This window comes from Pipistrellus hanaki (assembly GCF_964339955.1).
Source record: "Pipistrellus hanaki genome assembly, chromosome: 11".
NCBI lineage: Eukaryota > Metazoa > Chordata > Mammalia > Chiroptera > Vespertilionidae > Pipistrellus > Pipistrellus hanaki.
The window spans coordinates 16307294-16335185 of record NC_140513.1 but is presented as its reverse complement, the minus strand read 5'-3'; the positions used below and the strand labels follow the sequence as shown (position 1 = coordinate 16335185).

The window sequence follows — 27892 nt, the reverse complement described above, 5'->3', positions numbered from 1 at the left end:
GTCAGTTATCTTCAAGTATTTCATTCTTGAGATAATTATCTTAAGGTTCACCTATCAGCTTTCTTATATTTATATTATTTCACAATGATTAAAAGCTACCATTGAGAATTGATATGCCAAATATTATTCAAAAGCACTCTTAAGTATATATTCTCTACATTACATAATTATATATACACATATATATTTCTTTATATATGTATAATGTATATATAGGGTGACAAAAAGTAGATTTATAGGTAAATATTAAAATAATTAATAAATAATAATTAAAGTGCAAACTCTGGCCCTGGCCAGATAGCTCAGTTGGTTAGAGCATCTTCCTGATACACCAAGGTTGTGGGTTCAATCCAGGTCAGAGCAATATACAAGAATCAACCAATGAATGCATAAATAAATGGAACAATAAATCAATGTTTTATAAGCTCTCTTTCTTTTCCTCTCTCTTTAAAACCAATAAATAATAATTTTTTAAAGAATAAATTCTGTTTTGCATACTTACAACTATCACCTACTTTTGCCTACCCCATTATGCACACACATATCTATATACTTCTATGTACATAGATATCTGTATATATACATATGTGCGCGCACGTGTGTGTGTGTGTGTGTGTGTGTGTGTGTATGTATGTATATAAAACTACACCATTATTTAGCACATTTTACAAAAAAACTGAGAATCAGAAGAAATTAATCATTCAAAGCCACATAGTTTGTAATCAGCAGAGGTTGCATTTGAGCCAGGTCTTCTTTGTTTTTAAGCACTTCAAGCACAGCTCAGTGTCTATGGAAAAGCAATGTATACATGAAGCTATTTTCAAAAACTGCAAAATAAGTGGTATGTTATCTTGGAAATAACATAGGACTTAAGAAAAAAAAAAGTATCCTGGGACCCTTTCCAGGTCCTGCTGATGGCTGTATATGCCATCTCAAGGGAAATATTCATAATTTCTGAGACCTCAATTTCCTCTTGCAGAATGAGGGGTTTAGAGTAGATAATCTCAAAGGTTTCTTTTGGCTCTCAAGAGGAATGATTTGCTTCTGAAAGGCACCATTTCTGCAATAAGGATAAATGCCAGAATTCCAACTATTCCAAATGAAGGTAACATTCTCTCCTTCAGCAATAAATAGCTATGGTCTAGTCATCCTTCAGATCTTAGCTTAGAAGGCATGATCTTAGTCTATCCTTCCCTGTAGGCCCCTCTTCATACCATGAGCATTTTTACTTAACAGCATACATCACAGTTTGCATTTACAAGTCATTTGTCTGCTCACCATTGAAACCCTGCGTGGACTTGGCATGGTCCATAACATCTGTCAACTGAATAGATTTTAAAGGGGCTCACGGCTTCCAGGTTTTCAGTACTGTCTGATTTCAAGCTAATATTTCTTTCTGTCTTTCCGGAAGAAAAGAGCTTGGTCATGAGTCTTTCATGCCATAGGGAGGACATACTTTATTTGTTTTTCTTAGTTCCTGGCAACTTTACTTATTTTTCTTAGTTTCTGGCATGCAGGAGAAGCCCTGGATGAGCCCTGCCTCCTGCAACTCTACACAGTCACATGCACATCTAGGAGTTCCGATACGACTTCTTTCTTTCTTTCTTTCTTTCTTTCTTTCTTTCTTTCTTTCTTTCTTTCTTTCTTTCTTTCTTCTTTTTAAAAAAATATATTTTATTGATTTTTTTACAGAGAGGAAGAGAGAGGGATAGAGAGTTAGAGACATCAATGAGAGAGAATCATCGATCAGCTGCCTCTTGCACACCCCCTACTGGGGATGTGCCCACAACTAACATACATGCCCTTGACTGGAATCGAACCCAGGACCTTTCAGTCCCCAGGCCGATAATCTATCCACTGAGCCAAACCGGTTTTGGCAGATACCACTTTTCCTAATACCTTGGGGATGAATACTGAAGATGACAATACGCACATTTATTTCAATGCAACTATGTCTAGTTTATACATTGCATGGGAGGCAGTATAAAGCTGAGGTTTACTTACTAATTTAAAAAAGGGGTGGATAAATTATTCCTTCTGTGCTTGGTATCCTTGGCTAGAAGCAGCAGTGGAAGTGCTCCTGTATCCTCTACTGAGGCTCTACTGACAGGCCTGCCCCTCACACATTTTACAGACTGCTGTGTCTTTCGGCTGGGAATGTATGACTGGCGACAGCCACAGCTACTTGGGTAATTGGGGGCCGTGGGTTTGTGAGCCACCCCCTCTCTTCCTGCAGCTGCTCCCCTGGGATGCAAGATTACAGAGCCCTGGAGCAGAGGGGGCTGCCGCCCAGGGTGACTGAGGCTGCTGGGCGGCCATTCGGCAGTGGCTTGCTGGCAGGGAGCAGTCCAGCCTGGGACCACACGGAAGGCAGACATGCTGACTACAGCACGGAGCAAGAAAAGAGGCGCTTCTGCCTGTGTTTGGTGGGCGAGGTTGGGAGGAAGAAAGCAGGGGTGCTGGGGACAGTGCCAGCAGGGCTGTTGATGGAAGTGTGGGAAGATTCAAGGGGAGGCATACTGCCAACTCAGAGGCAGTTAGGCCGATTCCCCCCTTTCTTCAGCCTAAACGAGAAATCCTGCTGGGTCGAGTGGGAGCAGGGCCAAGATAGGAGTGACTTTGCCAGGGGGGGAAGGATGGTGGACCCAGGAAGGATGTGTCTGCCAGCTGGGGTCAGGCCCAGGGAAGGGAGGGGAAAGTGAGGGAAGCAAGATTAAAGAGAAGAAAAGAAGAGCACAAGAGGAAATGGCCTAGGAGGAGAAGAAGGAAGAGAAAGCAGGTCAGGTAGACGGGGGAGGATCATGCTTCTGTGTGGCAGAAGGCCTACCTCCCAAATGTCAGAGCAATGTTCACATGACCCAAGTAATGACAGCACATGTTACAGTATAAAGTAAATCTACTGTGTTCCGGGTGCATGTTAATTTTCACGGGAATATATTTTTCCCAAATACCAAATCATGGAAGTGCTATGACATAAAAAAAAATCATGTTGCTTTTTAGGTTTTAAAAAAAACAAACAGACAAAATGCTATCATAGAAATACTATATATTACTTCTAGATACTAGGTATTTCCTAAAATATAATGAAGGACTCACAAATCCTACATTGATCTTCTTGTCTTGCTAAGAAAATATTTAAAATATCAAGAGCCTCTGGTAAAGAAAGCTAGAGGAGGTAAAATTACAAATATCAATGAAGTAAATTCCATGTTGAAGTGATAGAACTTTTAGAGCTTTCTGAATCCCTTTACGGAGGCTTGTGAAGAGCTCCAGTACCATCAAGTGAATGTTACACTTTTTTGTGACAATCCCACGAGTTCATGGGGCCTGAGGACAAGAATCCCACGGGCTTCCATCTCATACAGAGACTGAGGCGTGTTTTGGTTTATGTGCTTTGAGGACAGATTTGGCTACTGACTGGTTACAAACAAGACACCCCACATCCTCCCTTCCCAGTTCTGAACCTAGGCTTCAAGGGGCTTTGCAAGCTTCCATTCTTTCCCTTGGAATTCTGCCAGCACATGGACACACCCAGGCTGGCCGGATAGAGTCTGAAGGGCCACCTAAGCGGTCCTAGACGAAGCCATTTTAGACTAGACTCCAGCCAGCTAAGTGAACCCAGCTAAGAACGGCCACGCAGCCTACCCAACTCACAGCTCATGACAGATGCATGAGTTGACACGCTGAGATGAAAAGAGCTGTCTAGCTGACTCATGAGCAATAAGTTCTGAAACCTTTGAGTTTTGGGATTATTGTTTACATGGCAACAGATAACTGAGAGTTAGACACAAACTGGAGACTCACCTGTGCACTCATACTGTAGACCTTTCCCGTAATATCCCTTTTCACAGACACATTCAAATTGGCCTGTGTGTGTCCCACATTTGCAGCTTGCCATTCGGTCACAGCAGTCTCTGCCAGCTTCACACAGATGTGAGCAATGAGACATATCCTCTTGAATGAAACTCCCAGAAGGCAGATCTACCCACGACAGAGGGTAATAAAAAATGAATTAACAGTTGAATGCTACAGCTCTAGTTACTAAGATGTAAGTGCAAGCTGAAGAAAATATCTTTTCATATCTAAATTCCCAACTGCTCCCCACTTCCACCCAAATATGAAATTGTGTTACTTGCACTACTACAGACTGGGGATTTGTTTCAGCCAGCTATTTTAGTCTGAGACCTCATCACAAGTTCTGGAGGCCACACGGGGTCAGGCAAATATTAAGTACTTCGGGGAGGAATCTCCAGATGCGGCAGGAAGTAAGGCAGTCGGTCCACACCAGCAGTGCTCCTCTGCTTCAGTATTTCCAAAATCCTTGTCTAAATGAACTAGAATCCTGACTGATTCGTAAGATTGTTGCTGTGAGCTACTAACTAAAGGATTAATTCTACCACTTGTATAGTCATTGGATTAAAGATTTAAATAACGGTACCACACAAGTTGAATAATAGAAGGAGGATCTGGTTTGCCTCTCAATTTTAAGTAAATCATTAAGTTTTATATAAAAGAGACATGAAGAAAAACCCCAGTTCCTGGACTGCCATGTGCTGAACACTATCTTTGATGAAATTTTAAATAGTTTATGCAATCCTCCTGATAAAATTATGTTATATATTATAGGATTTTAAAAATAGAAGAAACTGAAACCTCATAGATGTTAGATAAATTGCTTAAAGTAATAATAAAGGATAGTTATTGAGGGCTTAGTATCACAGGCCCTCAGTACCATTAGAAATAATTTCTTATGCATTAACCCATTTAAACTTTGCAGTAATCTGGTATAGTAGGCACTATTCTCATTCCCTAGTTCATAAGAAGAAACTTAAGGAGTTCAGAAGTGGAATAATTTGCCTAAAGCCACTCAGCTAGCGAATGGCTAAGTGATATTTTTTTGCTGTGTCCACAGCTAGCCTCAGGTCTTGCCCTGGACTAGTCCCTTGGAATGCCAGTGGGGCTGATCTGCTTATTATAAACATCCCTCATTGCTTAAAATCTCATGATGCCGTAATTTGCCATCAAAGTGAATCTTTCACACAGATACCTGCCAGGATCATGCTTATTTGCCATGTGAGTTAGGTGTGAGGGCAGATCTCCTGTCATTTCCTCAGAGTCTATACTTTCTCTTGTGGCTCACCAAGACCCATGCCCATGTTTTGCCTGGAAGTTCATCTACCTTAACCCATACAACTAAACATCTTTATAAATGTGTGCAAAGAGTTATAATGAATGGATTTGCTGATTTTATTCTCTGTTGGGGTAATGGTCTTCAGCTTCTACGTAACTCATGTATCTTCAAACTGTCAGGTCAAGAAATATGCGTTAAGCATTTACTGTCCCAATATCTTCATGTGTATTTCTGGAAACATTCTGGTGAGATTCTCTAGGCATATCTCTGAATGTTTACTTCATCTCTCCGGGTAACTGTAAATGAGATCTAAGTCAAGGCTTCCCACTCTGTGTGTGGCCTCGACACACACCTAAATGCATTCCATTGATTCTAACAGTTCCTGGTGGAAACATATGGATATTTTAGTGAAAATATATCACAGCTGTTAAAAAAGAACACAGATACTATTGTTGCAAGTTCAGAATGCCATCTCTGTGTATGAAGTTCAACATATCTCATAACACACCAAGCACACCTGGGCATCATGCTTGGTGAGGACTTCATAGGGTTTGATATTACTCTCTAGTGGGTTTCAAGCAGTAAGAGATACCAAAACCCCATTTAAATGCACCATCCTACGCCATTAGGTTTCCATTACCTTCGTGCAATGCCCGGCGAGCTAAAGCCTCAAATTCTTCAAAACTGTGGAGCAGGTAGCAGTGCTCCTCCTTTGGGGGAGAAGCCATATCATTCAGTTCTCGAATGTTTCCTTGCCATATGCCAAAAGTGAAGATCTCCACTCCAAAATCTCGCAACATTGCTGCAACTGGCCTAGGATCTCCCCCATTGGAATAGCCATCAGTGATGAGAAATATAACTTTTGTCGCATTTTCTCTAGAATGATGAAGAATTTGCTGTAACAAAACAGAGAAAGTTAGCATGAGTTTGTAGTGCGTCCCTTCTGATGTAAAAATAGTGTTTGAGCCCAGCTGGCATGGCCCAGTGGTTGAGCGTTGACCTGTGACCCAGGAGGTCACCATTAGATTCTGGTCAGGGCACATGCCTGGATTGCAGGCTCCATCCCCAGTAGGGGACATGAAGGAGAAAGCCAATCAATGATCCTCTTTCATTATTGATGTTTCTATTTTCTCTCCTTTTTTCCTCTCTAAAAATAAATAAAAAATATATTTAAAAAATAAAATAGTGTCTGTGATGATCATTAGCATTTCACTTGAATGGGGGAAGGAACATTGATTACAGAGAAATATGCACATACTAGAGCCTATAAGGATCTTGCAGAGTCTCAATAAATCTTAGAGGCATTTAAAAATGTCTCAGCAGCAGCACTGCCATGGACCTTGCTAATGAAGAATAGCAAATGTTTATGGAATGAATTTTTATTAATAGTATCACTATTGTTAAACTTTTAAAAGTTTTTCAAGCTCTCAAAACATGAACTAAATCTGAGTCCCATGAATCTACTTCCAAGCATAATCACCTGTTTTTCTATCTCCCTCCACCTCATGATCATAATACATTAAAAGCCTAACCAGATGAAAATGTAAGTGAATGTGTGTTTTTCAGAGTTAATAACGACCAGCCTGCCTTTTATATTTGTTTTTCCACTGCTCCTCCAATATTGTAGAATGGATTCAATACTTCATCTTTCTTACTGGGACCACCCAGTATTAGCACAAAATCAGCTGTTGGTGGTGGTGTCCTATCTTCATGAGAAAATGCTGATTTACTCAACCTGACTCCTGGGCTTTATTATTTTAGAATGAGTGAGTTCTGCTTTATAAATGTTATGTGCTATTACTTCTCTATAGATAGAAGAAAAAAATGAAACTTTTGAAAAAGGCATCTATTTATTGCCACTGATCCTTTGTAACATCAAACTGAAAAGGCACAAAGAATCCAGGTATGAGTCTGGCATTGTAACTAAATGGCCTCTTGTTATTTTTCATTATAGTTGGATAAGAAAGATATGAAAGTGCCAGAGTATATTTTCTGGCAAGTTTTTAGAAGGCATTCAATGCTTATTAGGCAGTAATTCAAGAAACACTACGTTCAGAAAGTAGTCTGGAAGAACGGCAATGATATCCTAGATTTTATAACAGTTAAAAAGTGATGATATAATTTAAATTATACATACATACACACACACACACACACACACACACACACACACACACACACATATATATATATATATATATATATATATATATATATATATATATATATATATTTACTGGTATAAACATTTTTAGTTAGTACACACCCTAGGCAAAAGCCCTAGCAATTGGAATGGACTGAAGCACACACACACTCTCTCTCTCTCTCTCTCTCTCTCTCTCTCTCTCTCTCTCACACACACACACACACACACACACACACACACACACTCATTCATTCAGTACCACCTCTAAGGAAAAATTTAACCATCTGTTATGGATGGCATGAAGCTAGATATTATTTTATTTGCCTCAAAAATTGTGTATCAGTATTCAAAGGGGACCCCCTAGCTCCAGCGCTCCAAGATGTGGCAGGTTGTGTTTACAATATTCGTGCTCTTGACTAAGCTATAAACTCTTTCTTTCTGAGTTGTTCCTCTCTGAAATCATAACTCAACTCCCCTAAGCTTTTGCTCATTTTGATTACTCTTTCTATGGCAGTTCACTGTAAACAAGACACTAAACAAGTGGGGATGTTGATGGAGAGGAGAAAGAGCAAGTCAATTGTTTTTCACCCCAGAATGCTATTCTTGACATTGCCTGGCCTAGAGTACTAGTATGTGCTTATCAATATTTATTCAATGAACTAATCCATGAATGAGTGGAATGGATGAACTCTAGGATACGCTATGGAGAGTTATGTAACTCATGTTAATTCATGTTGGCCTTGAGTGAGCAGTAGGGATGTATGGAATATCTGTGTGTGTGCATATATACACACACGCACTGTGTTTTGTATAGCTTGTACCAAAATGTTTCCTTTGTGTGCTTTTATTGTCCTCACATAAACAAATCCTATTTTGAAATATAAATCTTAGTTCATTGTCAATAACATTCCTCACATCCAGGAAAAGGATTTAGCAGGGATTTCTTGCTGTACTGCTCCTTACATAAACAACACTTTAAGGTGTGATTCTATTTTTTTTTTCTCTTCTTGCGGGGAATGGGTGAATTTTTACAGGAACCATTACATATTAAGCTTAAAATAGTAAGAACAGCAGGACTAGTAGTTCAAGCAAAGAATTACACAAGATCTGGGTTGGAATGTCCTTCAGAGAAGTGAGGAACTTACTGAAAATCATCTGTCCCCCTCCCCAATCTCTGTGCTTTATTGTACTTGAATAAAAAACATAATTAAAAAACCCACAACATTTTCCATCCCACAGTTCTAAGAAGCAAATAGGTCTGTGGTAACTTCTGTGGAATGTGGTGGAGGCCTCGCACGTGATTCTCCTTGCAGTGTTCCTGAAATAGTTTACATCATCTGCTATACTCTGTAAGGCATTCAAGAAATAGAATTTTTTGGGTCCAGGATATCGAATGAGGCAAACCCTTTGCTGCCAAAGAAAAACTCAATGTGAACTTTGTATGCTAAAAGGTTATCGCCATCTGTATTGTATCAAGCCTCTGATTAGCTTGTATAAATCTCTGGCAGGGAAGTAAGCTCCCCTTGTCCAGCAATAGTCATTAGAATGATAAAAATGCAGGATTGTGTAACATCGTTCTAACACCCGAGATCCATCACCATTACACAAGACTGCAACCCTCCCTTCTTCCCCCCAAAAGTCAGACCACAAGAGAACTATTTTGAAAAACGGTCTTGAAAGAAAAATAGAGGTCACAAAATATCTGACTTGGGGACAATATTTGCCCTTGGGCTCCGGTAATTAAATACATGTGGATACAATTCCAAGCTCAACCCAACCTCAGCCATGATAAACCGCCAACCTTGAGTGAGGATAGCTCAAGACAGAGAACTTCATAGGTCATCTTTTATTTTTTATATTTTTTAAAAATATTTTTATTGATTTCAGAAAGGAAGGGTCAGGGAGAGATTTAGAAACATCAATGATTAGAGTGAATCACTGATCAGCTCCTGCCTGTCCCACACCAGGGATGGAGACCGCAACCCAGGCATACTAGTATGTTCTGACCAGGAATTGAACCATGACCTTCTGGTTCATAGGTCAATGCTCTACCACTGAGCCACGCTAGACAGGCTCATAGGTCATCCTTTTAAAAATTGGACGCCATGAACTGTCACCTACTGTGATTATATCAGAGCCATTTTCCTCCAGAGAGCAGAAAACTAGTAAATGATGCCAGGGTTCCAACTTGTTTTCCACATTTTTTTTTCTTTGTTAGGAAACAATAACTATAAACAAGACACCATAAGATACATATAATACTTGTCTCATCCTTCAAATTCTAAAATTTCACCAAGTTTTGTATGTTAATTAATATTTTTAATTTGAATAGTCAAATAGTCTCCAGTTTAAGGAATGTTTATAGTTTAATATTTTTGAATCATATTTCTGGGAAAAGAAGTCTCTGTTGGCTCCTCATTGCCTGGATTTCATATATTCTATTCTTTTTTTTTCATTTTTATATTCTATTCTTTTTTTTCATATTACTTCCTTCTGGATTTGGTGGAAATGTCTCAAGTTTTTCTTCCATGTCATTGTTTGGTTTTATGCAGTGTTGTTTCTTTTCCCTCTAATGAAGAATCAATCTTGGCATTGCATTTTTTTTTCCTTGCTACTGTGGAGGAAAGAGAGGCCACGTACTGAACCCAACAAGCGCAGGGGAGACCAGATGACAGGCCCTACAAACTCAGAGAGCAATGGTCTGAACAACATGGATGATCTGAACATAGAAATTCCTAAGTAAAAGCAGGTCACAGAGGGCAGTGATATCCTAGACCTGTAGCTTCCATGACAAAGGTCCATCTTTACGTAAGTGAGCCTGCCTATCTTGCATCTAAAATTAACATACCTTTGAAATGTCAGAGTAATCTCATATTCCAAGGCACAACTACCAGCACCAGAGTATGTGACCAACAGTCCCCTCATTGCTATCTTTTTGCCCACTTACCTTCTCTATGTGCTGTAAATATTAATTCACTATCTTATACCCAACAATGTGAAAGAACTATTTGTCTCTCTGCTTTGCCTTTTGCCCAATTTTAGAGATTTCCCCCCTTTGCTTTCTCCCATCCCCTTAATCTACCACTAAATGATTTCCTATAACCCTGCATATGTCTCCTCCTTGGTTCTAATGTATAAGATAAGCTTCAAAACTGCCATTCTCAGGAACATTTTTTCAATCCTTTGAGATTTTCACTCCTGGCATCTGTTGTCATTTTTGGCTTAAACTCATAAAAATTCTCTGTAGGTCTGGACTTTTCCTATGAAGACATTACAATACTTCTTCATTGTACACAGTTCTCTGTATTCCTTTGAGCTTCTCAGCCAGTTCTGTTGTCCTTTCACTCCTTTATCTCCTCATATCTCATCTCCACTTCAATGTTTTATTTACTTAAGTGTATATAACAAACACTTCCCAGGATGTAGGGCTCTTTTTCATAGTGAATTACTGAACCTTATATCTGTATCTTACACTCAATTATTTTTAGCAGAAAATTTTCCAGGAAGCCAGGTGGAAGGTTATTTCCCCCTTTTCCCTCAGATTGACTGATAATTCTGACCTTTATGCGTTTAGCCATGTTGCTGCAAACTAGGTTGAAACCCACAGGGTCTGCCTGGAAATTCTGAACAACTCTTTCTCATCTCCCCATATGTCTACCCCCTCCTTTTACCAGTTCCTCATAATCAAGATCAAAGTTCATCTCCTTTTTGAAGCTATCCTAAATTCTTCTGCTATGCAGAAAATACTAAATTATCACCAATAGCATCCACTATCCTGCATTATTCTAATCCCATCATAATTATAGTTAATACATATATATCTGGCTGTATCTCAAATTAGATTGCAGGGATTGACCCTTATATTTTCACTCTATTGATTAACAAAAAACAACTCTGAAATAATGGATGAAAGAATAAACAAATGTCTTAATTTCCACTAGCTATATGTCCAACATGCAGAATAAACCAATAAATTTAGGCCCAACATTGTTGTTATAGTGAGTCCTGTTCTATAATTGTGGAATAAAAATTCTCATAAATATAATATTTAAACTTGTTCCACTAAATCTGTATTGACCCTCTATTATATACCAGGCACTGTCCTACGGATTTTTCATCATTGTATTTGATGCTACAATAGAAATGTTAATGAAACTAGCAAAAAAATAGAACAATGGCAAATACATAAGTGGAATGAGTATTTTTGTCATAACTAAGGTTTCTTATTAATACTTTAACATCAAATCAATCATATTTAGTATGTCTCATTTATTTTAAGAACTTACTCAGGCTTCATAGACTGAAATTTGAGAATGAAAAAAAAAAACTTTGGCTCAAGTAACATTTAGGCTATTTATCACAGTCTAGCCAAATCACAGAACCAAGGGGTCAAAAAAGAACTTAATCTCAGATTTATATGCAGAATTTTCCACCCACATACATGCTTTAGTTATTAAACATGGACACAGATCATTTTGAAATGGACCCATAGGGACAGTACATCAAATTGTGAAATGGTGTGCACAGAAACTGATGAGTAGCAGACTTAACCCAGACTACAAAAACACAACAGAATAAACATGCAAAAGACAGATCAACTTTCTAATAATGCCAAATTCCATCTCCCCTTCTATAAACATGCCAGGAGTAAAGAAGATCTGGATAGTAAAAAGTCAAATAAAAATTAATGAGGGCTAACTGACATATCAGTCTTAAAAAAAAACCTGCTGATTTACTACAAGAAAACAAAGACACTATTAATACTGTTATGAATAAATATGTAAAATTATTTCAGTTGACATGCTCAATGCCTATACAATATGATCAAGTGGCAGTTAGCTCATAAAGTCAAAGATGAAAATTTATTCATATGCTTCACATCAGGAGGTCAAAGAAAAAAGTAAGCAAAATAATCTCAGATGATAATTGGATACTAGTTTTATAAATCACTTAGGCCCGTGGTCAGCAAACTGTGGCTCGCAAGCCACATGCAGCTCTTTGGTCCCTTAAGTGTGGCTCTTCCACAAAATACCATGGCCTGGGTGAGTCTATTTTGAAGTAGTGGTGTTAGAAGAAGTTTAAGTTTAAAAATTTTGGCTCTCAAAAGAAATTTCAACCGTTGTACTGTTGATATTTGGCTTGGTTGACTAATGAGTTTGCCAACCACTGATGTAGGCAAAGAACAGAGCCACTCAATGTGACAAAGAAAGCTATCATAAACCAATGGGCAAAATCATGCTTGAAGTATTCTCACTAAATTCAGGAACAAGCCAAGAATGTACCATTACTTCTAGGTGGGAAGTCTAGGCAACATAATAAGGCAAGAAACATACCTACTTAATTAGCTTAACCAAAGTGGGAGACATTTTGGGAGCATATAGGAATATCTCTCAAGGAGTGGAAAGAAGAACTGAGCTTCAATAGGGAATGAAATAGTAACAACCAAAGCATAGGAACATAGTGGCTACTCCCTCCAGAATTCCATCTGTTTCCTTTTCTCAGCTTCGGTATGTACGTCTTCATTCACTCCTCGCATTGATAGGATTTCTCTGGTTTCTGTGCAGTTGTAACACTATATTATTCCCTACCCAAAAAAATCTCCTCCTCCCAAAACAAAACAAAACAAAACAAAACTACAATCCTAACTACCCTCTCAGAACTCTTTGTGCCCTAGTCCAGATTCCAGGAAAAAGGATATAAATGATTCATCTGAACCTCTGCATTGCCGCCTCAATCCACATAGAAAGGGAGGACACCCATTGGTCAGCAAGTAGTTTAGGAGGAGAACGGGTATTGCTCTCAGGGAAAGTGGTTGTTAATAGATATTGACTACAGGAGAAAAGTGCTTCAAGGAAAAGAAAGAATTTAATGCTATGCCTACACTTATCCAATAGAAAAATTGTTTTGGAAATTTATCAGGTCAAATTGTATTTCCAAAAAAGTGCCAAATACCAGGAAACATGGTGTAGAGACTGGGAGAATGCAAGTATAATAATATTCATGCAATTTATGATTCAAAGCTGTTAAATAAATTATTTCTTTTTACTGGGTATTTTAAGAGTAACTATGAAGAAAAGTTTATCAGGAGTTTAGAATACATGCAAAATACAGAGAATCAAATCATTATATTGCAAATATTTGAGTTTCAGCAATAACATAGCTTTAAAGTTATTTCAAAGCTGGATATATTTCAAATCAATTGTATTCACATATGTGTGAGGGTTGAGGGGAGATTTTAAGTTCATGAACTTACCGTGTATTTTATTTTTTATAGTTATTGTAAATTTATAAAAAACACATTTAATTGTGACATTTATTAGCATTCCAAATAAATGAGACTTGGAGTTTGTCTTGTTTTTCTTTTCTTGTTTTGTATTTTGTATTATATGAATCACCACATCAATTACCATTATGGAGAAAAAACTCTGCATTTTATATATTTTAAATCTCAAGTGATTAATGGTTGAGTTTTCAGAGATTAGAGTATTTATCATATATATTATATTATATGCTTAAGTTATCAATGACTCTAGTAATATTTATATATGTCGTCATTCAAAGGTGTTGACTTTTAAAATTACTTTGAATATAATATAGTCTCTGTTTAATTAACCCATTCTTACAATTTAATTACACACTTACACTTAAAATAGTAAAAGTGTTTCTTAAATATGTATTGGATATTAAATAAATCTAGTTCATCAGCTCAAGTACTTGACAAAATATTTTTCTAAGCAGTAATGATTATAGAGCTGATTGCTAAAAAGAGTTTTGTTTTGTTTTTACATGAAAAAACTACTAAAATACTCATAAGAAGGTATTTTTCTTCTGTGAAATGGGATGGCATATGGAAAAAAGAAGAATATTATGATAGAGGGGAATACTGAGTCTCCCAGGTGTAAGACCAAGTTTAATATTGAGGTCTGGCATATAAATTTATAAACTTAAGTTTACACTGGCTTATATTTTGAGTCGGAGACTAGATATACCTAGACTAGATAAACTGATTTTATTTGAGTCATATTTCCCTTTTAATAAAGGGTCTGAGGTTGATATTGATCTTGGATTAGAGGAATCTAAGAATTCAGAAACTAGGTAAATGAGAAGCCAGATGTGTTGCAAGAAGAAGGTATGACCAGCTGCTTCAGTGGCTTGGTATCTGCAATGATTAGTAGATATATCTGTTAAGGTACATGAGGTAGTGTGTGTGTGTGTGTGTGTGTGTGTGTGTGTGTGTGTGTGTGTGGTGTGTGTATATGTGTGTGTGTTGCCAATGCAATTATGCTGTGTGTGTGTGTGTGTGTTAGCCAATGCAATTATGCTGCATAAAATGACATGTAAGAAGTAATTCCCTAAATTGATTGGATAGGAGTGAAAGATAAGGGTGATCACTTGGGATTATTAGGTACTTTAAAGAGTGTCTATTCAAATTAACAATCTCCAAATGTCTTAGTCCTGTGACTATTCCATTTGGCCTTCTGCTTAGTCATCTACTACCTAAGTCCCGCTCATGGCTGTCCTCTCTGCCTCATGTCTTTTCAGTGGACTTCACTAATGAGTATGTATCAGTGGGTCTTGCATCTACTAGATCTTCTGACAATATAGCACAGAGGCAGTATTTCACAGTGGTTAAGAATTTAGACTTTGGCTCAGGCTGTCTAAATTTGAATTCTAGTACCTTGACTTACCAGCAGTGTAACTTTAATCAAATTACTTACATTTCTTGTGCCTTAGTTTCCTCATCTGTACTTTGCAGATAACAACAATAACCTAACTGAGCAGGTTTTTCTGCTGCAAATATACTTTTTAAAAAAATTTTATTGATTTTTTACAAAGAGGAAGGGAGAGAGATGGAGTTATTCTCTCAAATATCAATGAGAGAGAAACATTGATCAGCTGCCTCCTGCACACCCCCTAGTGGGGATGTGCCCCCAACCAAGGTACATGCCCTTGACTGGAATCAAACCCAGGACAGTTCATTTCACAGGCCAAAGCTCTATCCACTGAGTCAAACGAGTAAGGGCTCTGCTGCAAATATTTAATGAATTCATATAGGTAAAATGCCTAGAGTGATACCTGACAAGTAGTAATTATTCATTACCATTATCGAGATGAGTTCAAGGAACTTTTAACACATTTCTAGAATATGTCTTGTCAAATGGGCAAAGCAATTATAATAAAATTCAACATGTCAATCTTAGCTGTGAGTTAAAACAGGTCATCATCTTTGCAGAGGCTGAGAAGATAGGACAAGGGATTCGGGAAAATTGTGACCTATAACCGATAACCACACAACTTTATCTGAGCCACGAAGGGGGTGATAATGACCTGGGGAGAAGAACAGACTGTACCTAACTTGATGCTATGCTGTTGGGAGGATAACATTAGGAGTGGTTAAAGGACAGTGCTGACGATAATATGGAGAGGGGACATTATTGAAAACAGATGTCTGCAGATTCCCTCTGAACACACTGGCTAGAGTTCCTTCCAGAGATGGTGTGTGCTTCCTTGATCAGATTTATGGGGGTGGGAGGGGAACGGCAGGGATTCACACCTATCTGAGATTCTACTTAATATTTTATATTGTTCCCATGAAACAGTGGTCTGAAGTGTGAATTACTATTCACCCCTGTTATAATCTATCATTTAAAAAGTCAAGCATTCACTGAATAGTCCTTTGAGAAGATGTTATAACTATCCTTGTTTTAGTTAGAAAATAGGAGAAGTTCAATGCTATACTAAAATAAAAACACTAAATAATTAAGTATATATCTTTTCAAGAACTCTAAAGTTATAATGAATACCCATTTCTAGGTCTTGTAGCAAATAGAAAGTCAAATAAGCACCTGAACAATAAGTGCTATGAAACAGCTATGTATCCAACTTCCTTATCTAATTAACTATTTCTCCACAGTATTAATAAACACTTTGGGAAAGTAGCAAATACATGAATACAGATTCTGAAATAACTATACTTCTGTCTACTAAATTCTGATATTGGGTCCTATGTCTTGAAACTGTAAAAGAGGAAATTTCAAAAGAGCAAAAAGTAAAATGAAATGGGGAAAAGTCACTGGTGCTCTACGTGCTTGTGGACTACCCAATGCTGGTCCATGTGTATATTCTCTGGAGAATTTACCACCTTTCTCAGATCCCATGTCTAGCAGTATACACAACTTCTTACTCCTGGAGCTGTCCTGCTTAGTGGGCAGTAAATTCCAGCTATTTCCCATGGTTCTCCTTCACTCATGGAGAACCCTGGCTTTGCTGCAAGTTGGTAATACAGGCTTTCCCCTTTCTGCTTACAACAGCATACACTGATGATGCCCCAATCCCCATATCCCAGCATCTGTGTCTCTTTGTCTAAGGACTTTTTTTTTTTTTTTGGTGCCTAGAGAACATTCCATCCACTTAAAGGGGAGGTGGGAGTGACAGAGAATGAATGCCCTCCAGAGAGCAACTCTCAACAGTGACTGATGGAAGTTAGTCTCTAAATAATCCCAAATCCCTCTCAGTTGTCATAATTCTAAAGCTTGAATTCTAAACTGGTTTCCCGTCTCCCCCCTTGGGTTAAACTCCAGTTAATTTTTCTGCTCTTGGTTTTCTTGTCTCACTGTCCTTAGTGTTGTGGGATCACCTCCCAAATAAGGTACTTGGACTGGAATCCTCATCTTGGGCTCTGCTTCTAGAAGAATCCAAAGGGGGACACTGGCCCTGACCTGGCTGGCTTTATCTCCATTAAATAGGCACAGGGGAAAACCAAGTCTTCTGCCCCCAAAAAACTGGCAGCAGTATGGAGATAGCTGGTCTCTCACTGCTTAGCTGCTGGAAGAGGAAAGCTCTCTTGGAGGTTCGGGAGGGATTCACCATTCAGTATGAGCACTGCTCTCCCCAGAGATCCCAATGTCTGCTCTGTTTCTCTGTCTCTGCCTCCTGCTCCCCAGACATGGGGTGGTTTGAACTGTTCTGCACATTGTCTGTGACCTCGGAGGGAATGCACAGTCTCGGTTGTTGGCGGCTCTCTTTAAATGTGCGCTACTCAGTGCTTCTTAGTTGAAGCCATGGGTCCTGGTGCCAAGTCTGGGGCAACAGAAGTCACACATAACATCCTGTTACAGATGAGTATTTAACATGCAAATTTTTACTGCTGATTAGATACAAACAGCCTACACTTTGGTATCTTTATTGCTAGGACATTCCAACAATAACTGCCTGAAGCCATCACTTTTGGAACAACATTTAAAAGCCAGGCATGCATATTTTGTAGGAAATTGTGACTATAAAGAAAGAAATCTTGGCTGGAAATAGCACTGTGAAAAATACAAACAAATAAACAAATGAAAGTTGCTTAATTTCTTTCAAAGTCCATGGATTCATCTGGAAAGGGAAAGCCTATCACATTGGGTTAAAATGAAGCCTTACTTGCAAGTATGACTCAAATGGTGTAAGTCAAAATGAGCGAGCCTAGTTGAAAGAGATGCGTTATCAAAATACACTATCAAACAACACATTGGGACGTGCCTGAACCCTCTCGATCAACAGCAGCAAAGAGGCTGCTTTTTATTACTGAGGACAAAAAATCACACTAAAAATGAAGCTTGAATGCTACAGATGAATTGATTGTAGAAATGGGTCCTTTTTGGCAATTATTTCATTGACGTGTGATAACATCAGTGGGTTAGAGCACATCTTTCTTCCCCAAGGTTATTCTCTGATGAGTATTACCAGGGAGAGTGAGAGAGGCTGAGAAACCACTGGGTCAGCATCGCTCTCTGTGACAAGCCAAAGGAAGCCATGTTCTCCTGACCTCTTATCAAGGTGAGGGAGTCATTTACTTCCACCCTTTGCAGCCACTGTGTCTCCTGGCCTATTGTCTGGGCTCCTCTCCTCAGTGAGTACCCACAGGTAGCTTGGCAAGCAGTGTAACAACTACTACCAACTGTGTGCAGTGTGTGTGTGTGTTTGTGTGTGTGTGACACTAGAAGAGAGGAGAGTGAGTACCACGGGCTAGGGGGTCAGTGATTTCCCAGCACACATTTTTCACACCCTGGAGGACTCAATGCTAAAACCCTTGGCATTGGACAAAAAAAGGTTGAAATTGTTTCATTTCAATTTCCTGATAAGAAACTAAAGCATCATTTTATTTCCCAAACAGAGCTGTATTGTGGAATAGAATTCAAAAGTTCTCATGAATATTTAAGATAAACCGGGAGATGTAAAAGGATTGTTATACTGGAGACCAGTCGCTTCAGGCTATGCCTTCAGGTGCCCCAAAGATATGTCTTCAATCACCTGCCCAGGTAGACAGTAATGCTTCACTTCCTAGTAGGCAATACATTTTCCAAATTAATTTCCAATTAATTTTCCAAATTAGTTATTAACAGAAGAAATGGATATATTTAAATAGGCAAATATACTGCCTGTAGATAACTACCATTAACATTTTGAAAAATTTCTTCCCAGCTTATTTTGAATGCATTTATTTTATGTTATGAAACTGGACTTCTATGGATAGTTTTACAAACTGACAGTAAACACACACAGCTTTAGCTCACTGAATATGCCATTTGGATAATTTACTATGTCATTAAATAGTTTTTAGCATGTTATTTTATTGAGTACAACATATTCCAGTATGGATATATTTTTATTTGATTAAATTTGGAACTTGTGGTTGCTGCTTCTAGCTTTTTGAAGAGTTACCCTCCAGACCCCTTACATCAGGGGTCCTCAAACTTTTTAAAGTGGGGGCCAGATCACTGTCCCTCAGAGAGCTGGAGGGCTAGACTATATGAACTACTAATTCCTACTGTAACACCTCGGCTGCGCTCACTGCCCAGAAAACCTGGCAGGCCGGATCAGACTCCTCTGCGGGCCGCATGTGGCCCGCAGGCCGTAGTTTGAAGACCCCTGCCTTACGTCCTCAAGCCCCTACACTTCTTTTTCTCACTCATTTCTCACTCTTCCCCTGCAGAGGAGGATTTCCTCAGCCCTCCCTCTCCCTGTCTCTTTGGCCTTTGGCTGCTCAGAAGAGCCTGTTTCACAGAGCTAGGCTCCAATGCGCCCAGCACTGCTTGCTCCTGGGAAGGCCAGTCACTCTCATTTGGAGAGTCAGTATTAGGAAGCTGTGCAGCAAAAGCCACATTCTTCATCACCAATATCATCACTGATTTTTAAAAACCTGTTTTCTGCATTAGCAACAGTATATCCAACAACCAGGTACAAGTATAGTGGGAGTTATACAATGAAGGCAATTTTATGAGCGTTTCAGCAGGATTTAAGAAAATAGTGCATAGATCTCATAACCCTCAAAAATATATTATAATTCATTAGGAACTTACAATTTGAAAAATATCCACCTTGGACTTTGCTTTGTAAATGACTAAGTAAATTTATTAAATAATTAACCTTATTTAATAAATGACTCAATCATGTAGTATGTCCTGCTAAAAAAAATTTCTTCAAAATGTTTATATTAATGTTATAGGAAGTTATTTTTCCTTAATTTGAATGGCATCTTCACATGAAAGAAGGTAGCTAGCACTAGTTTAACAGGTGTACTAATTATAACCTATCCTGATCTTCAAAGCTTCCACACGGACTTGAGCTATGAAAGAAATGTGCCTGGATTTGAAAAATCTCTGTTGCTTAACTCTTTACGCAAATAAAACAGCAACTGCTTGAATTACCTCATGAGAAACACAGATAGCAAAGAAGATGAATTCTTTCTAAATCTTTTTACGCAGATTGACAAGATAATGCACTTACGTACTACAGATTTTTCCTCACTGTCATTCACGTCAAGGGAAATATTGTAACCACACACGTGGAGGACAACGCTCTCACAGAGCATTCCTATTCACAATTGGCCTCCAAACCTACAGCAGGTTACTGTGTAAAGCAGACTCTGCCAGAACTTCACTCTTCATATGGCCTAATACAGAACAATCTTTAAAATATATATGTATTTTTTAAATATATTTATAAACCAAGAGCATCTTTCAGGAATTAGTTCAGCCTTTAAAGGCAAAAGTCTTTCAAACTTTGTACGAGACCAGAAATAAACAGATAAAAAGAAAGTTAGATTCAATATATATATTATTGATTTCAGAGAGGAAGGGAGAGGGAGAGGGAGATAGAAACATCAGTGATGAGAGTCATTGATCAGCTGCCTCCTTATGCCCCACACTGGAGATCGAGCCCACAACCCAGGCATGTGCCCTGACTGGGAATCAAACCCTGATCTCCTGGTTCATAGGTTGATACTCAATGACTAGGTCTCACCAGCCAGGCAAGAGAACAATCTAAATTCCTTTTACTGCAAAGGTCTCCTAACCTGAGCACTTACCAGGAAAAGCCAAAGAACCAGGTTGTCCTGGAAAATGTCATGTGGCCTTGCGTGATTAGCAAGGAAACATCTATTTTATTTTGTAATGTGCATTTCCCCCATTACTCTCTATATACTCTTTCATTCAGGACTGAATGCCTTGTTATTTAGAAGCTTCTGGCTTCTGGGAAACTAACATAGGAAGCCTCTGTTGCCAAGTTGAAGTGGATTGCTCTGGAACTTGGGTAGTTTTACTAAAGAAGTATAATATAGCACAAGGACTAAGGCAGGGGTCCTCAAACTTTTTAAAGTGGGGGCCAGATCACGGTCCCTCAGAGAGCTGGAGGGCCGGACTATATGAACTACTAATTCCTACTGTAACACCTTGGCTGCGCTCACTGCCCAAAAAACCTGGCAGGCAGGATCAGACTCCCCTGGGGGCTGTATGTGGCCCGCGGGCCGTAGTTTGAAGACCCCTGAACTAAGGTATTTTTTACTTAGGCAAAGCCTGGCTCTTCCATCTTGAGCAGGCCCAAGCCACCGCCCTTGATGGAAGAAATGAAGTGGGATTTCCAGACATTTCCTTGGTTAGACAAATGTTCTTCCTGACACATTAGTATGGCAAGGACCACTCCTCACTTCCTCAGCATCCATCCTTGTGTTTCTCTTTAGCAATAAAGCCATGAAACTAAAGGTTGGGATGGGACAGATTTTCTTCCAATGAGAGCTACATGGAAGTATTGTGTGATTGCCAGAGAGCCTCCCTAAAGAAGGCTGTGACTGTCCTTGCCAGTCCCTCCTTTCTGGGGCCTGGAAGAAGCATTCATAGTGCCCAACATAAAGTGTGCGGATTAGGAAGGCAATTTATAAATTCATGTTGAGAGAAAAGCCAAGAAAATAAAGCATTACAAAACATTCCCTGGGAAGAAAAACCTGAAGAACTTTCCGTTAATTTTGTAAAAATTTTTCATGTAATTAAGTTCCAGGTGCTAAATCTTTCCCTCATTATATTGATTGTGTCTCTTTGCCAACTACATTATTCTTTACTCTTTGCACCTTTGCTGAATGCTAGGATGTTGTCTAATAAGAAAAGGTCTACACTGCAGTTTATCTGTTCAAATAAAGTGTGATAATAGTGTCTACACACATGCTCCCCATCAAGTGGTACAATCCTGACACTAAATAAAAAGTAAAGCAACACGGTTATCCTTTTCTTTAGTTTCTCACATGTCCTGAAAGATAACAGTAAATTTTGCATGGGTAAAGGAAACTCTACATCTTGAGATTTTACAGCAGAGGAGTAAGGTATCTGAATTGTGATGGGTACAGTATTTCTGCAAGCATGTGTCTGTGTACTTTTATGTGTCTGTATGTTTGTCTGCCTGTGTTTGTATCTGTGCACAATTGTGGGGGCATTCAATTTCAAATGGAAAAGATCTGAAAAACTAATTTTTCTGGAGAAAATAATAACCTCAAAAATGTCCCTACGATTTTCCATTTCTCCTAAAGGCCAGATCACCATCAGTTCCAATATTAGCATTCTGCCCACACATGGGAATCTGATGAATGGCCTCACTTCCATGATATATAGGTTTCATATTCAAATCCAAACTAGGTATATAACTTACCATTCTCAAACTGATTCTGCGATGAAACATGCTTGCCTGATCTCTATGAAAAAGTCCATATTCAAACCACCTCCAATGGCATTTCTAAACACTGGTCATCTTCTATCAATTTTCTCCAAGCATATTTAATTATTCCTAAGCATGCTCAACAGAGGTTTGGAAAAGTTACAATAAAGACATGTCAGCTTCCAGGTTAGACAGGGACTGAGTCCAGCTGCATCTGCTCAGAACGCAACCAAATGAGAAAAGCAAAATAAAATCCAGGGCAAGTTCAGTTCACACAAACTTTTGACTAGTCTTTGCTTGTTAGATTACACATGGATCCAGACTAAAGAAAGGCACTGGGAACCTTGCTGGCAGTTCCACTTTCCAAGACAGGATGCAATATTTGGAAGGAGAAGGCAGAAGACAGAGTAGGTCTTGAGGCAAGCAGTGCGTACCCATTACCCATTTAACAGTTTTGGATCAATAGTACTCAGAGGCCCCCAACAAACCTGGCCAAGCCAAACAGAGAAGCTAGTATATGGCAAGTTTTCCCTGATGCAGAGGTTCTTCTCGGGTGGAGTGGGCAGAGACACCAGGAAGAAGGCCAGCCATGGGGACCTCAGGAGTAGTTGGAGTGGACACCAACAGAGAACTGGGTCTGCAGAAATGAACCCTGCCTGGCGCAACTACTTCCATAAACAGAGAGCATCTTTCAGGAATTAGTTTAGTTTTTAAAGGCAAAAGTCTTTTAAACCTTGTAAGAGACCAGAAATGAACAGATAAAAAGAAAGTTAGATTCAATAGATTGATGAAAGGATAGATGCTATCACAAACAAAATTAAAAGGCAAGTGAAACACCGAGAAAAAATATTTCCCTCGTATGTAGCAGCAAATGGTTGATATTATGAAGATTTAAAGAGCATTTGCAAATCAATAAGAAAAATAACCACCCTCGAATAAAAAAATAGATAATAATCCGAAATTATTTTAATGAGTATCCAAAAAAGAGTTCTAAATGACAAACAATATATAAAAAATGAATTCAGCCTCACTGGTAAAGAAATGCAACTTACAATGGAACTCACTTGCCTGGCCAGAGTGGGTTTGTTTATTGAAGTGTCATCCTATGCACCGAAAGGTTGAGGGTTCGATTCCCAGTCATACCTGGGTTGCAGGTTTGATCTCATTGGAGAATGTACAGAAGGCAACTGATCAATGTTTCTCTCTCACATCACACTGATGTTGTTTTCTCTCTCTCTTCCTCTCTCTAAGCATGTCCTCAGATGAGTATTTTTTTTTTAATGTGACTCAATGTTTTTTACATATAAAGTTGGAGAGGCATATTTAAATAATACTAACCTGTTCGGTCTATGTACTGATCCTAAGAGTACAAATTGCTACCAATTTTCTTTAGAGAAACTTGGCACATGTATCAAAGCCCTTAAAAAATGGACATACTCTTTGATGCAATAATACCTACCACTTTAGAAATTTGCATTAAGGAAATTTTTAGAGGCTTGGACAAAGATTTAGTCACACAGCATTGTTTGTAACAACTTAAGTATATAATAATCAGTAATTGCATGATAAAAATAAATACAATTCTACAGTGGAATTCTGTGTGACTATGGAAAAGTGATAAAGTAGATGTGTATTTCTTATTATGGGAAAAAGACTGAAAATATGGTGGAAAGAAAATCAAATTACAAAAGAGGACATACAGTGCATCCCTTTTTGGTAAACATCATGTATGTGCAATAGGTGTATATGCACAAAAACATACTTATTAACTAGACAACTGTAAAAAGTCCAGAAGGGTATGTACCAAAGTATTACAGTGTACTTACAGAAACTTTTTCTGATTATTTTATACAATAAATATTTAGTTTCAGTAATATAAAATGTATTTGAAAAAAAGAAAAACAAATGAACCAGAGACTTCAACAAGAATACAGCTACTGAAGACATAGTAAAAAAAAAAAAAAAAAAATCAATGTTTCTATACAAAAATAACTGTTTAAATTTTATTTTGAAAAGATGACATTCATAATTGCAGTATTGAATAGAATATATTTAGGTCTGAATTTTTAAAATATATGCAGGACTTATAACCAGTTTATACTCTTTACTGAAGGGTATAAACTGGTTATAAGTGGATAAGCCATATTTTTGACATGGAAAGACTATTATTGTAAAATATAAATAACTCCCGTTAACAATTTTTATATTGAAATTAAAATCCTGAATGGGCCGAAACCAGTTTGGCTCAGTGGTAGAGCGTCGGTCTGCGGACTGAGGGGTCCCAGGTTCGATTCTGGTCGGGGGCATGTACATTGGTTGCGGGTACATCCCCAGTAGGGGTGTGCAAGATGTGGCTGGTCGATGTTTCTCTCTCATCGGCGTTTCTAGCTCTCTATCTCTCTCCCTTCCTCTCTGTACAAAATCAATAAAAATATATATTTTTTAAAAATAATAAAATCCTGAATGGTTTCATTTGGAATATGTGATAACTAGTTAAAAATTCTAGTAAATAAATACATGAAAGTTGATTTTTTGTAAAAATAGATGAGAAAAAGGAGAATTTTCAGTACCAGATATTTAAGTATATTATAAAGTTATAATTATTAAATCATATCTGCAAAGCTTAAAAATAATAGATAACCTAAAGTTAATGGCAAACCAGGAGGAAATCAAATTCCCCATAAGTAGAGTGTGATAGAAATGCTACTCAAATAAATTGGAAAAAGATGAATGGCTATTAAACAAATGGTGCTGAGACAACTGGTTAACCACTTATTAAGAAATAATATTAGACATATTTGTCATACACTAATATACTTTTTGGTGAATTAAACTGTTAAGTGGAAAACTACTTCTACAATTTGGGAAACGGGAATGCCATTCTAAGAATATAAGCGAATATAGGCTCTTAAGAACAAAGTTTGATAGATTTAAGTACATAAAACCTCAAATCATCTATCTAACAACACTGCAATGAACCAAAGAGAAAGACAGTAAACTGGAAAAACATGCATATCATATACAAAAAAGAGTTACCAGTCTTACTATATAAAGAGCTTCTATAAATCATTAAGGAAAAAAACACATTCCATTATTGTAAAATGGGCAAAACTTATGAGTAGAAAAAATACAAATGTTCAATAAATGTACTGAAAGATGTTCATCCTCAAAACTAAAAAAAAAATAAAATAAAATAAAATGATTTTACTAAAATGGTTCCTCTATTCTCCTACCAAATTGGCAAAGATATTAAAATAATAGTACATGTTATATTGGTAACCAGCATTTTATGATATAACAAATGAAAAATGTAGGCTACAGCACAGCCAGACAGCAATTTGGTTAGAAGTATGTACAGATGTGATACTGGGCAAATGTTCAACACTATGTAAACAGTGGCTTTTTAAGGGTGATGGGATTACACGCTTTTTTTTTTTTCTTCCTTCTCCTCCTTTCTTTTTCATGATTTCCACAAACATTGGCTTGCTATTATGTGTTAAACACTTCTATATATTCCATATTTTCTTAAACTGAACATGTATTACTTTGTAGTCAAAGTTAAATTTTGTAAAAGCCCATCATCTAAGCCTGATTTCCGCTTCCAGATACTAAGAATCCTGCAAAGGTCGCAGAGAGTATGCAATGAAATGCATATTGAAAGCATAAATAACGTATAAGAAAACTGGGGAGCCCTAACTGGTTTGGCTCAGTGGATAGAGTGTTGGCTGGACTCAATGGTCCCAGGTTCAATTCCGGTTGAGGGCATGTACCTTGGTTGAAAGCACATCCCCAATAGGGAGTGTGCAGGAAGCAGCTGATTGATGCTTCTCTCTCATCAATGTTTCTAACTCTCTCTCCCTCTCCCTTCCTCTCTGTAAAAAAATCAATAAAATGTATTTAAACACACACACACACACACACACCTGGGGAAATATGCACTCCATGTCTGATCTTTAGAGACGTTTCATAAGACACACTCACCTGTTCCAGCTGAAGCACGGTCTGTTCTTACAAGTGTGAATAGGACAGCATCTTAAAGACACCTTCCCAATGGGGTCCTCAAAGATGACCACTTAATGGGGCCTGACATCCAGGCAAGCATTTAAAATCCGTTATCCCATGGGACCCCCCACAACAACAGGAAGGTAGTATGGATGACTTTGTGCAGGGGAACACTAGACTGAGGTGGCTTGTGGCTTGCCCAAGGTAACAGCTGGGCAGGCGGTGGTGGGTGGGAAGGGCCCTGGATGGGGGAGCGGGGAAGTGGGTTCCCGCGGAGGGGCGGGTGCCTTACCGCGGCTTGCTGGAAGGCGCCCTTGGTGTAGGTGCCACCACCCCGGTAGGTGATGGCGGGGATCTCGCGGCTGAGCAGTGCGCACTTGTGCTGGTGCGCGCGGCGGGAGGAGATGTAGTCCACGCGCGGCACCACGTTGTTCTTGGACGAGAAAGTGACGATGGCCACGCGCGTGGCCGTGGGCACCACGGGGAAGTCGGACAGCAGCTTGCGGACGAACTTGAGCTCGCTCAGGAAGTTGGCATGCCCCACGCTGGACGACTCGTCCACCAGGAAGACGAGCTCCAGGCGCTCGCTGAGCTCCCGCAGCCGCCGCACGCGCCGCCGGAACGCCTGGCCCAGCCGCTCCACTTTGCTCTCGGGCGCGTCCTCGCCGGGCGCGGGGGGCGCGGGGGGCGAGGGCAGCCTCCCCGGGGCCCCCGCGGCGGCCTCGGGGAAGAGGCGGAAGCTGAAATTGCGGGACGGGGACGTCTGCTGAAAGGTCGACCAGCCCGAAACGAGCGCCAGACCCCAGCAACAAAGGGCCAGGCGCGGCCACATCGCGGAGACGGAGCGGCTGCCCCGCAGCGCAGGCGGCGACCCCGGCGCGGAGCCGCTCGGCGGCCGGGCTCCTGGAGGGGCGTGCGGGGCGAGGGGCGCGGGACGGCGGCCGGAGCCTCACCGCCCTTTCATCTGACACCAGGGACACAATCCAGACTCCTCCGGCGGCGGGGGGCCGGGGGAGGAAACGGCGCGCCCTCTTTACCCCCTCCCGGTCTTTTTGCTCCTCTCTCCTCCCCTTCTCTCTCCCTGAAGCCTATAAAATGCTGGAAGGAAAGGGGGCAGTCAAGAAAAACCTCCCGCTTGCCGCCTCCTCTCCCTCTCGCGCTCTCGCTCCCCCCCCCCCCCCCCCCCCGCCCTCTCCTGCCTCTATCTCTGCCTCGGTCTCTCTCCTCCCCCTCTGCTGCTTCTCCCGGGATCCAGCCAAAGGCTAGGAGATTCCATGACACCAGAACCCCGCGCGTCTGTCAGGCTGTCAACATTCCCGCAGCAAGCGCACCAGCGCCCAAGGCCTGATTGATCCCACATGTCTGGCAGGCGCTGCAGAGGAATTCACTGGAATTGGATCCAGATACCGAGAGTGCCACAGTAATTGGAAACACTTTGTAGAGAAAACACACACACGGACCGGCCAGGGAATTGAAAGCATCCTTTGAAAACTGCTTGCTCACCCTTTGCGTCTTTTTCTCTCCCCTTCAGAGTCCCAAGGTCTTCACCAAATACGTGTTTGACTTATCCTGGTGGGATTTCTGGGCCTTGGTGTGTGCGAATGCAGACTCCTGAGGGCGCCCTCCGATCACACCATATATGGGGTGTCTCT

At 39.6% G+C, this 27892-nt stretch overlaps 1 protein-coding gene across 1 annotated transcript in view; it reads right to left on the bottom strand.

The window, feature by feature from the left end:
- The window catches only part of SVEP1 (sushi, von Willebrand factor type A, EGF and pentraxin domain containing 1), a 142057-nt gene extending 114656 nt beyond the window's left edge, over positions 1-27401 (bottom strand). The window contains exons 1-3 of the mRNA XM_084899290.1: positions 26533-27401; positions 5772-6027; positions 3805-3981 (exon numbers count right to left, since the gene is read on the bottom strand). Of these exons, the coding sequence (XP_084755416.1) occupies positions 3805-3981; positions 5772-6027; positions 26533-27072 (973 nt within the window). The 5' untranslated portion in view covers positions 27073-27401. The remainder of the gene's footprint in view (positions 1-3804; positions 3982-5771; positions 6028-26532) is intronic.
- Positions 27402-27892: the final 491 nt, after the last annotated feature.